General features: G+C 41.6%; 1 protein-coding gene across 1 annotated transcript in view; it reads left to right on the forward strand.

Moving 5' to 3' along the window:
- Positions 1-5,447: 5,447 nt before the first annotated feature.
- Positions 5,448-12,292, forward strand: part of TMEM132D (transmembrane protein 132D) — a gene marked incomplete at both ends in the record, with an annotated part of 253,454 nt that continues 246,609 nt past the window's right edge. The window contains one exon of the mRNA XM_084272110.1: positions 5,448-5,526. Within this exon, the coding sequence (XP_084128236.1) occupies positions 5,448-5,526 (79 nt within the window). The remainder of the gene's footprint in view (positions 5,527-12,292) is intronic.

Consider the following 12,292-nt stretch of genomic DNA (forward strand, 5'->3'; position numbering starts at 1 on the left):
CATCATCTCCATAGTCATTTTAAATGGGCTTTGCCCTTTTTGCTTGTAAGGCATCATGTCAATTTCTCTTCAGTTACATCTCAGAACAGTCACAGTAACATGGGCTGTTCTGTTATTTCATCTTATCTGCTCCTAAAAACCACTGTCAGTTTCCAAACTTGTACCACTGAAAATATTATCAGATTTCAGATTGGACACTGCTGCTTGTTAGCATTTACATGTGTTCAAGCCATTTAGATCACTTACCTGGTGTAACTTGGAAGTGCTGGTACTAATACCAGCATTTCACTGCTGCAGAGGCTTGAGCTCATACCAACTAGTGAGGAGGAATTTTGTACCTACAAATTCTCTTTCTCTATATATTTGTCTTCCTATAGTGTTTTTTCCTGATGTGCACACATATTTGTTAGCCTAAATAAAAGCTCACTAAATAAACTAACCTCTGCATTTTACAATATTTGGTCCTTATAAATCACTGCACTTTATTGTACTGTGAGTAAAGTAACTTGCAGCTAAAGCAACTTTTAAAATCCTACCATCAGATGAAGTAGGCTAATATATTAGTTCATTAATTCAAATAAAAACACCCTCTTAGATATGATTTTTGTCTATTAGCCTGCTGCTGATCTGTCTGATAGCAGCGTAGCTGTGTTGCGATAAGGTTCTTCGTCATTTTTTAGAACTCATTTGGAACTAAGCTGTTTCTGAGTTCTCATTGGAAATGTGGAAAGGAGAGTGGAAACTCTGACTGACATCATCTACTTTTTCAGCTATTGTGAACTGACAGCAAGCCCAGCAACATCAAGTAGCCTGATAGGAATACTATTCACTGCGAAGGTCGTAGCATTTGATCATTAAAGAGATAGGCACTCCAAGGGGTATTACCATTGACAGTAGAACTACAAGCTGTCAAATAGATTTTTATTTCAGCCTGGTGAAGATTTTGAACGGAATTTGCTTTTCTCCTAAGCAAACCAAGGGAATTTTTTATTTTTTTATTTTCCAGTGTGGTATGAGGAGATGAGAAATTAGTTTTAAAACAAATTAACAGAAGTTAATGCTTCATTGTGCTGTCAGTGAAACAAAAATCCAAGTGGTGGTGAATGTCAGAAGAGAGTAAGATTCAGAAATTAAGACGAAATTGAAGAGTGTGACTCAGTTTGGTCTTTGCAACATCTCCCATTATCTTGTTCTGATTTTTGTATTATTTATGTGGGAGCATCACAAAAGGACTTCAGCTGCTGACTGTGACTCAGCTGGCCGAGATGTAGTGTACGCATGCAACAGAAAGAAGTCCCTTTGCCAAGGACTCTGCATTACCTAAGCAGAGAGAAAAGAATGCAGATAGATGTGATGGAGAAATGAGTGATAGAAACATAAAGTAACAGTGGAACAGCTCGTGTTTTGCCTTATGAATGGCAGTCACAGTGTGCTTGCAGCTTCATGACTACTGAATGTTTTGAAGGCAGCACATTAAACTGTATGAAATTGCTGGGAGGTCAAACTGATCATGCTGATTCTTTTTTATCTTCTGAATCTATAATTCTAATTGCTCCTTGTTTTGGATGTTGTACAGTAACAAACCCAGATAATCCATTTCAATGCCCTCTGTGCAGTCTTCAAGCAGACTAAGGTTAAAAAAAAATAAAGGAGTAAAAATCTGTCTCTCAAAATCAATAGTGAAGTATGCACTGACTTCAGTGGTACCAGGATATTTTTCTCTGAGTTTGATGAAAAGTGAAAAATATTTTTGGAGAAAAAACTATGTGTAGCTGCTTGGTTTAAAAGACTCAGAAATGCCCTCCTATTCCATGTCTGTGGGTATTGAGAGATAATTGTTAGAACATCCCTGGCTCAAAAAGAAACCCCACCCAACAAACAAACAAAACCCCAGAAGTGTGAATTGATAAACTGATTAGAGCAATTAGTATTTTTAATTACACAAAGCAGACTATATATCAGATGATATATCACATTTAAGATGAAATAAGAAGTCTCAGGGTAACAATGGATTTTCTCATTAGCTTGTTGGATGCAGATTAATCGGTTTTCTACCTTTACAGTTAGCCATACGTTATGGGGATGCAGGTCTCTTCATTCTCTTGTGTTTTCCTAAAGCTGGTTCTTCCTTCATAATTAGTTGTGTTAATTACCCAGAGAGGAGGAGACATACTTGCCAAAATAAAATATTGCTAATAAACCAGGAAGATGTGTTCTCATTACTCAGTACTGTAAATTGATGGGATTTTCCCAGCAGTGGTGTATAGGAAAGATTTTCATCATGGGAAGTGTTACATACCCAGGGGAGGGTTTATGTGGTTGAGTCAACAGTTGTAAGCTGATTTTGGGAAAGCTTGAGACCCAAGGATGACTCATGGGAATCATGTGATAGTGGAAGAGAAGAGGATGTTGACTAAATATTATGTGTCCATTACTACCTACTAAACATCAAATGTCTGTAGGGCGCTCTGGAGTGAAAAGGGTATTGATGCATAAAATGTAATAATTAGTTAGTCACCTTTCAGAGTGACTTTTAAAAGCATTAAGGGAAATAAAAAACCTGCTTTTTCTTTCATAAAACCAAATTTGGAAATTAATCTGTTCAGTGAGGAGAATCAGTTTGGATCTGGATGAGGGCTCCTTGGTTCTTTGGTTTCCATGTTTTTGTTAGAAAATTAAGCAAGTGCTTCCAAGCCTGCTGTTTGAATGGTGTTTCAAGCATTTAAAGGAAGGGAATGAACCTAATCTTGTGAGTTCACTCTGGAATTCTGTAACTGCCTCTGCTGTTCTTTCAGTCCAGTTATCTGTGAATGGCTGGAAGGTAGAACTGTATGTACGAAACACCTTCAGATGTTGCACAAAAAACCCCAAAAAGTGAAAGCCAAGTATTGGCCATAGAGTCAGAAACTCTGAAAGAGAAACTTGTGGGTGTGTTTTTTTTATTCCAATACAACTTCATTTTCTTAAAACTTAATCTCCCTCAGACCTGTATCTGGAGAGAGAACTCTTCCTCCTTTGTACTTTTCATACTTCGTATAGATTAGATGAAGCTCTTACCCATCAGAACACCGGTTAAACAGTATATTATGCTGGCTTTTTTCACCCTCATGCCTAATTAAGTTGGGCAATGACATTCTCTTCTGGGTGATGATTGTTTTATCTCAGAGAATATTATTTTACAATAGCTTTCCTATGTTGGGCAACACCCTAAGGTTTTGGTCGCAACTTATTATATATCATTGGAAGAACAATTTTTACTACGTTTCATGTAGTGGATGTGGTGAGTTGGTACGTGTATTTTGGACATAATGCCAGTTCTAGAGGTATACTTCATCTGGGGAACTCTTCTAGGATTGGTAATGCTTATAAAACTGATGTGAATTTCTGAAATGAATTGACATTGTGACACAAAGTATAGCCTTTTCTCATTGCATGGTTGATTGTGTATTTCTCAGTGTTGGCAAACAGAGCATGGAGTTTTGGAGTTTGTGTTGGAGTTAGTGTGGAGTTAGTGGAGTTAGATAGACCTGTTTTAAAGCTTCAGCACTATGGGTGTTGATATAAATAGACTGTTTTTATTGCCTCCAAAAAATGTACTCCAGGAAGGAACAAAGTATCTTTAAATTCTTGGACCTTCTATTTTTTTTAAGCTTGGGCTGTGGTAAATAGGATTTTCCTGCCATTCTATCTGCCAAGAATAAGATAAATCTCATTATTAACCTTGACCAGAGGGTTGGGTTAGCTGAATGGTTCTTGCCTCTGTACCTTCTGTGAGGCTGGTCATTTCCCCCCAGCAGTTTTAAACGCTGTTTAGACCAAATCTAGGCATTTTTCCTGCTGTTTTCGTAATGTGTACGAAGTATTTCACTACTCAGCCTTCGCATTGTCTCCCTGTGCCGGCTGCTCTGCACTTCGCTTGGCTCAGTGGCCCAGGGAGAGCTGAATACGTGATGAATTTGGATGAGGGATGGAGCTAAAGCCTCACCACGTGCGGCAGTGTACACATGCCAAAGCGGCGTGCTTTGCCGCTTCTGGCAGCCGGTGAGATGCGGTTTGTTTGGGTGCCGGGAGAAGCAGTCTTGTCCGCCCCGGTGCCGCCTCGCTCCCTCCGGAGCACCGCCGGCAGCGGGCGGCTCCGCGGTCTCGCCGGCTGCGGCTCTGCCTCTAAACCCGCTGGGCTTTGTGAGCGTCTCCGGCGCGGTACAGCCGGTCCGCTGCGCGGGGTGGCCCGCGTAAGCAGGCTGGGAGCGGGGGTAGGCTGCCCTGGTGCGGAGACGCTGCATCCCCCCCCGGGACGGGCGGTGCCAGGGATGCGCCTCTCTGCGCGCTCCTACAGAACCGCCTCTCTCCTGCCCTGTCGCCGGGCACCAGCCCCTGGGAGCGCCAGTGCGGCCGCGGTGAGGGGTGGGGAGGGTGTTTGGGGTCGGGCCAGGCAGCTCCGCCCCGCTCCGCGCCCCGCTGCCCGGGGATTGGGGCTGCCGGGCTGCCTGGTGCGAGGCGGGGCTTGGCTCGTGCGCTTATTTATTTATTTATTTGTTCCCCTCCTCTCTTCTTGTTTTTTTTTTTTTTTGTTATCCTTTTTTTCGAGACACCTCCCGGCTTAAATCTCTCTTCTCTCTGTAAATAGCAACCGCGGCACGCCAAGGATGGGCCGGGGCCGGAGGAGGCGGGCCGGCGGGCGGGCTGCGGCCGGCGCCCCGCTACGGTCTCAAGCCCAGCAGCATCTGTGGGGGCGGCAGGTCCCCTCCGGCCGCGGCCGCTGCGCCCTCCGGCCCCGAGAGCAGTAAGCAGCACATCTGTGGCAATGACCTTCTGGAGGGAGCTGCGCTCGCCCCCTCCCCTCTCTCTCTTTCCGAAAGTCTAACAAGTGAATAAGGAAATAGAGAACTTAAAAATTAAGAGGCGCAACAACAAAACCCCTGCCTCCGTGTGTGGATGGTTTCTGGGCTGATCAGCATCACCTAAAGGAAAACTTTGGTGACGCCCGGAAAGCGGACGTGCTTTTCCAGCGGGATGCGGGCACCGGCTGTGTGAATTGCAGCCTGGCCGCGGGCAGGAGCGGGCAGGCGGGTGTCCGCCGCGGAGGCGGGCTGCGCGGCGCGGAGTCTCCCAGCCCCTACCCTGACCCTGCCGGCTTGAGGGTGTTCTGGGGTAGGGAGCTGCTTCACAGCCCCGGGCAGCTTAGGCTTGGTACTGAGATTTTAACCAGAACGGTTTCCTGTTCATTGAGAGGAGAAGGTTTTTCTTTCACAGCATCATCTGCTTTGAAGAAAGGAGGGAGGAAAGGGGAGGGTTAAAGCTGGAGAAGTAAGTCCTCTCTCCGAAGGAAAAGCCTTTTGCACTCTCCAGATGACCTTTTCTGAAAATGCAGCCTCTCCAGTTGACCGGTTTTTATTTTGACTACAAAGTGTGTGAAACTGAGCCCTAACTTCTCCGCAAACCCTAGGATGTGCGCTTCTGGGACTATCAATATGGGGCATCTGTTGTCACCTCTTCTCTTGAGCCTGGCAGCGGTTTTTTCCAAAGGTAAGGCTCGGTCTCTTCTGTCTGTTTCACTGCATCTTCATTCTTGTTTATTTTGCCTGTGCAGCCTCTGTCCCCTCTCTCTGTAACACCTTGAATGTAGATACCCACAATTCATGACTGAAAGACTTGGGGGGAGTCATGTGCTAGTCAGAAACAAAGATATCGTGATGGGAAATCCCGACTGGCAGCATTTTTTTCCTTGGTCGACTGTAACAACCAGTCTACCAATTTACTGAGGCATTTCTTACCTGCCTATTATACTTTTGATCACGTAGTAGATGCTGGTGATGAGCTGAGCTGGTACCCAGCAACCTTTTGGCTTGCAGAGGTTTGTTATCTGGAGATTTGAAATCTTCAGGGGTACAAGCTAGTGGAGTTGGCTGCCCCACTGTTACCTTCAATGTAACTTTTAAAATTACAAGTCCTATATCTCAGACTGGCTGGCAGTGATTTACTGGACCAAAGAAATCCGTGCCTGCTGAAATGTACAGAAGCTGCAACGAGAGCCAGAACCAGGTGTCTGATACTCTGCATGCTGAACAGAGTTTCAGTGTCCTGACAGCATGACTTCAGATGGCTCAGAGATGTTGTCTTATTGCCCTCAAGTTATTTACAGTAAGAATCAGAAAGCAGGCTATGCATACATCCTGGGTCCACTTAAATCCTCCTTCAAATGTAAAGTTTTTATTGATGGTCTCCACTAAAAGGTGAATATGATTTTGTAGTACTTAATTTAGATGATTCTGAGCGATCCTGTGGAATATGAATTAGGAGGAATATGCATTTCTGCTGAGAAGGTATTGTGCATCAACAGCTATATTTTGGCAGGAAAATGAAGTTAAAGTTCATGCATGGTTAGTCTTCAGAGAGGAATAATAGCATATGCATTTAATGTGTGATTTGGTGAACATACGGATAAAAAGTGCTGCTTATAAACATCAGTGTTTAAAGAAGTTATCAGCTATTCTTAACACCTCTTACACTTGTAGATATCAGCACTTTTCTTTTTTCCTGAGTTATTTTTACTAATTACTTGGTATCCAAAACTGAACTTGACTGCCAGAAGGCAAAATACACAGCTGTGTATTTCTGTGGTGGTTCCCCCTATCAAATTCACTTCTCTTACCTTTTTTCCCCTTAGAACAGGTTAAGAAAGAAAGGCTCAAAATTATAAGTCTTCTCAAATGTTACCTAAATGTGGTGCCTACATAAGTACAGTTTTAAAGTTGCAATTGGAAATGCATTAGCAGCAGGGATTGGGAGTCTGAGTCTTTTGAAAAGATTGCTTCATTCACGTAGCACACCAGTAGCTTTTGATTTCCCAGCTAGGTTGTAAATTATGTATTTTATTATAAGCAATACCAGTTCTTTGGATAGGCTAACAATGCAGTAAGAACATGAACTTTTCCATCTGTTTTTTGGTGGGTTTAATTTTGCAGCTTTAACTCTGCATTAACGTAGTGTTTAGCTAAGATTACGGCTTATTCCAAGATTGGAGTCTAAGTGGAATTTCAGTCCTACAGTGTACAGTTCGTTTTACTGCCAGCTCAGCAATTATAACATTTGACAATGATTTTATTCTTACATCTCCTTTGAAAGCTAAAAATAGTTAGAAAACTGGACTTTGAAAGGAAATCTCCTAGGTGGAAACAAATCCTATAAAAACTGATAGGAGGGATTTTTCTACATATTGTGATTGTGAAGTCTCATTAAATCAGATGAGTCTTGAAACCAGATACACCAGATCCCATTAGACTTAACAGACTGTTTATTTTGCACTTCAGATACCCAATATACCCCTGTGTGATTGCTGGGACTCTGCTGTTGAGTAACCCCGATATCTATCTTGAATGTAATTGTCTGTTTCCATAGTTGGTAACAGACCCATCTGTACTACTATGCCTTTGGTACACTCTGTGAAGACCAGAGTGTTCCAGAGGTTTACAGTATAAACTTGACAGTGTAAAAGGTTGATTCCTCCCCGCCCTGTAAGAAGATGAAATCCAAAAAAACCATCATCAGACTTGATTACTACTACAGGGCATGGTTTTTTTTATGCCTTTCTGTTGCTAATAGAAAAACTCTCTCGTTTATGACATGATGACAAAGTTTTTCTAAAGAGAGAAAGAAATCTTTTAACATGCAACAGCAATCAGCTGTCTATTATGTAGGGGCCTGTTGCTGATTACTTAGAACCATGGCAACACACCTTTTTACTGCACGCTTTCCAAATCCTTCAGGTAATAACGCTGAAGACTTGAGAATACTACTGTGGTTTTGCTTTGCTTTTATCTTGGGAATGCAGAAAATAAGCTCCAGCCTGAAAAATGACATGTTGTTTTCATTTATGAGCCTCGTGTCCTTATCAGGCCAATTTGTCACTGATTATGTAATCTGTGTATTTTAATATATGGTCAGTCTGATTCTATGCCTGTATGTGTCCATGTAGATATGTATCAGCAAAGGACAGAGATTATTAGGCTATATAACTAGCTATGGGTATAATTGTGTTTAACAGCTTTGTCTTCAACTAGTTTCCTTGAGGCAGTTCTAGAGAACCAGTGCTTTCCCTCAGTGGGGTGTTTTGCTGTTTGGTATCAGCTATGAAAAAGGAGCTCTTCAGTAATCTTCAATTAAAAAATAGCCCAATCCACTTGGTGTTAATGAAAACATGGAGTAATACAACAGGCACAATAACGTGCATGTTCTGTTTCCTTGTTTAAGGGAGAACCCCTCATTAGCTTTATTGGAGTAGAATAAAAACTGTAATGCTTCTTTTGAACACCAAGTTCCATGCTTGTCCTAAGTCTGTAATGAGCAGAACATCTCCTGTATGACACTGAACAATTCTGGGATGTATATTGTGAGACTTAAGATCAAGGAGTCTCTTACATTATGAATGTCTGTTATCAGGTAAAACCCCTGTTTTAATGAATTTCTAATGCCAGGCCTTCAGTAACAGAACAAGGGAATATTATAGTGACTTTTCCTGCCTGCATTCTGCTGAGCCTCTGTGTTCTTTGCCATCCTGGGCTGAAATCTTCCTGCAAGTCGCTTTCTAATGAGATCTCAGGCCACATAGCTGCTGTTGTGCTTTTCTTTTTCTCTCAGTTTTTATAAATGTGAGGCTTGGCAACTGTATTAGGCAGGATTACCTTGTATACCCCTAAAGAGTTCCCTGTAGGCTTGAGATGTATATAGAGCATTTGCAGTGATGCCAATCTTCTAGTGTAGGAAAGCATGTGTAGGGAAGTCTTTCAAACATCTAGTTCTAGATATGTTATAGGAGAGAAATATCTGGATATTTGCGTTTATATTGCCTCTGTTTCCTTTTGGATTATCCATTTTAGAGTATTCCTTGAACCCTCTTGATTTCCATTGAAACTCAGACTGTAGTTTTTTGTCTTGTTATGGACAAACTCTTATCTTTGGCTTTCCCAACACAATTTTCATGATTCCATCATGATCCTTAGCATCAGAATATGTCATTTTGTCCACAATAATTGCTGAAATACCTTGCTTATGATTTGGGGGGATTATATCTTAGTGAAGTGTAGTTGTGCAGGAAACCCAATTCCTTCACTTTTATCTCCCTTGTGCATCCACTCACTTCAGTGGGAATAATGGTGTACAAAGAGCTATGCAGCTGAGCTTGTTCATTATGCTCTATCTTCCAGAAGGCTCTGTTTCAGCACTGCGTTGGAGTTCATAGCTCTGGGATGCTGGTAGTAATTAGCTAAGGAAAATGGGGCTGTGTATGGGATTAAAATTGAATGTTATTTTATTTGAATTTATGTATTCCCCCCTCCTCCTTGGTGGTTAAACAGGAGTTCAGAGTTGAATTTCAGTTTGTATTCACACATTGATTGTGATCCTGAGGGATACGTTCTCTTTCTCAAAGTATTGTGCTGGTATTACTTGTGGACAGACTCATTGTAAGCATCTCTTGCTGTAGCTGTACAGTTAATAGGTACTGAAAACTTACTATATACTGACTCCAGATGTGCATGTAAAGTAGAGGTGTGGGCAGGAGGGGTTCGAGTAGAGGTGTGGGCAGGAGGGGTTCGAGTAGAGGTGTGGGCAGGAGGGGTTCGAGTAGAGGTGTGGGCAGGAGGGGTTCGAGTAGAGGTGTGGGCAGGAGGGGTTCTTCCTGTAAGTTTAGCCTAGGTGCAGAAATGCAAAAGGTTTTCTAAAAAGATGAAAAGCAAAAGGAAATATTTCTATCTTAAGCTTCAAACTGTTCCCATAGACCCAAAGTGTTTGTACTTTGTTTCAGCTGCATTGAATTTCAAGTTTTCTAAGACATTATACAAGGGAATGGGAGGTTAAGTTGCACTTTCTTGCTCTTACTGTGTTTCTTGCCACAGTGTTCTGGTGGGAGAAGCCCCATTCTGGTTTCCTTTCTTTCAGTAAAATTAATAAATTCAGACTAAAAAATTCTACAGCTAGACCTGTGTTTTATTTGTCAGCTGCAATACTGGCTTAATGTGACTTGGTTTCTAATATTTCCCTGTAATGTTCTCATTTTTTACTTCTGTCTTTTCTTTTATTAGTTCCATAGGACTGGCAGGCTCTGTGACACCAACCAATGTTTTAGATATTAATAAAAGCAGCTTTATTCAATAAAGATCAGTTTTATTTAATAAAAGAGAGAATCAACAGATAATCTGATTTTTCATGCTGCATTCGCATTAAATCAACCTCCTGAGGTTGTTGTGGATGCCAAGTCTAGTGGCAGTCTATCACGGGTCCTAGGATACATAAACATGACTTCAGACAGATTGATTGCAGAGGAGCTGAGGAGGCAGCTGAGATTCATGGCAGGTTTGGTTTATAAAGTGTTACATTAAATTACTCTATTTTTCCCCAGTCTTTGTAATATTGCCTGTTGCATTATTAATGGCAGTTCAAAATGAAGTGGATTTTAAATAGTTCAGAGACATTTAGATAACACTAATTATTATGAGCAGATTTAAAGTACATATTTGAGGATGTTCGGCTACTTCACCCTCATCCATGGGAGTGGGGGAAGATTAACTGTAGGATGAGGATTGTCTTCATGTCCTTGATTTCTTCTTTATTGAATAGATTTAATTCCAGTGCAGGGTGTTAGTCTGAATGGCGCCTCAGAACTAAAGGGCTGAAAGTCTTCATCCTCCAAAGAGGTACAGCCTATGGAATACCTATGCCAGCTCCCACTCTGTAGTGACTCAGACTTGACCTAGAGGATGACATAACTTTTAGCTCTGCTATATATTATATCCACCTATTGATCCACAACGGGTGTGATCCAGAGCCTGTTATGGTCATTATTTAGGGTTTCGTTGCCTTTGGTAGGCTTTAATTCAGAGTGTAGCCAGAGTTTTTCTGGAGTGGTATTTTTCAGCTGTGTGGCCCACACACCAGTGGTGATTCATAGAACATCTGAGCAGTGTTGTGAAACCAGTGCCAGAAACCTTATGCGTTCAAGCTAGAAAAAACCAAGGGAGGAAAGAGAAGTAACAAGGATGCTTTGAGACTGCATCCCAATTTGTGTTTGGTTGTAAACAAAGACCTTACTGACAATGCTGCATAAGATGGCCTGGATTTCTTTCCAGAAGTTAGCTATTTCTTGTTCTTAAGAGCTGAGAAACTGCTGTGGTAAGACTAACTGTGGTAATTGAAAGTATTTATCTGAGCTGTTTGGTGTTGCCTCAGTACTTCAGACACAATCGCTGATGCTGTGATTGTTTCTAATCCACTGCAGCATAGGTTCACTTAAATCAACACTGAGTAGCAGTTCAGTGAAGCAATGTAGTAGTCTGCCAGTCACGTAACGGTATCTGCGCCGTAGGGTCAATTAACTTCCTAAAAGGCTTCTGCTGTACTCAGAGGATGTTTGTTTGTTCCTACACCCTCAGTGCTGCTTTTTTAAATGAAGATTTCTAGAAAGGCTTCTGGAGGCAGTTTTCTGTGTTAGATAGTTGTCTCCCTGAAAGCTGCATAGCAAGATGCACAATTTTTTCTTGTACAGACCAAATGGTTGGTCATGGATCTGTCTGTGCTGATGTTGCATTTCCCCCAATTCATAAAATAAAGGCCTTTTCTCCTGTTGTCACTTCACCTTCTCACATGCCCATCTAGTTCTGTTTTTGAAGTTACTTCAAACTGATTTGGTTTGCTTAACTACTTAGGCTTTTCTTTATAAATAAAGACTTTTGTCGCAATGCTGTGTAAGATGGCTTAGATATGTTCCAGAAGCTTGCTATCATTACCGTTGTCCAGCCTTAATTTTTTCAATACCTTTTTATAGTCATTTGCTGTTCTGCTAATGGTGTCTTTTAATCTTAATAGGTCTTCTCCTTGGTGGAATTCATTGGGCCTCATTAGTTTTCAGTTTTGCAGCTAGAGCAAGCAAAATGAAACCCTATGTAAGAATGACTGTGTAGACTATAAAATGTGGGAAAGTAGAAGGGTGTTGAATAACACAGATGCTATAAAAAATGCAAAATAAATGAGTTAGCTAATTATGTAGGAAAAAGTAGCAGGTGTAATAACAATTACACCAAGCAGAAGCGTGGAAGGATGTCAACATGCTCTTAATCTGTGTATACACCTTTACAAGGTAGGTTAAGAAGTAGCGCAAGTAGTGCCCTTTCCAGCTGAACCAGGATGCTCTGTAACGTACCTTTTGATCTATTTGCTTTCATGGTAGATGGGCTGTTGAGCAGGCAGTCTGGAGACCCTTTGCTGAGGAGCAAGGCAGATGTCCAGATAGTCACACTGA

The sequence above is a fragment of the Gallinula chloropus genome (genome assembly GCF_964237585.1).
Source record: "Gallinula chloropus genome assembly, chromosome: 17".
Lineage (NCBI taxonomy): Eukaryota > Metazoa > Chordata > Aves > Gruiformes > Rallidae > Gallinula > Gallinula chloropus.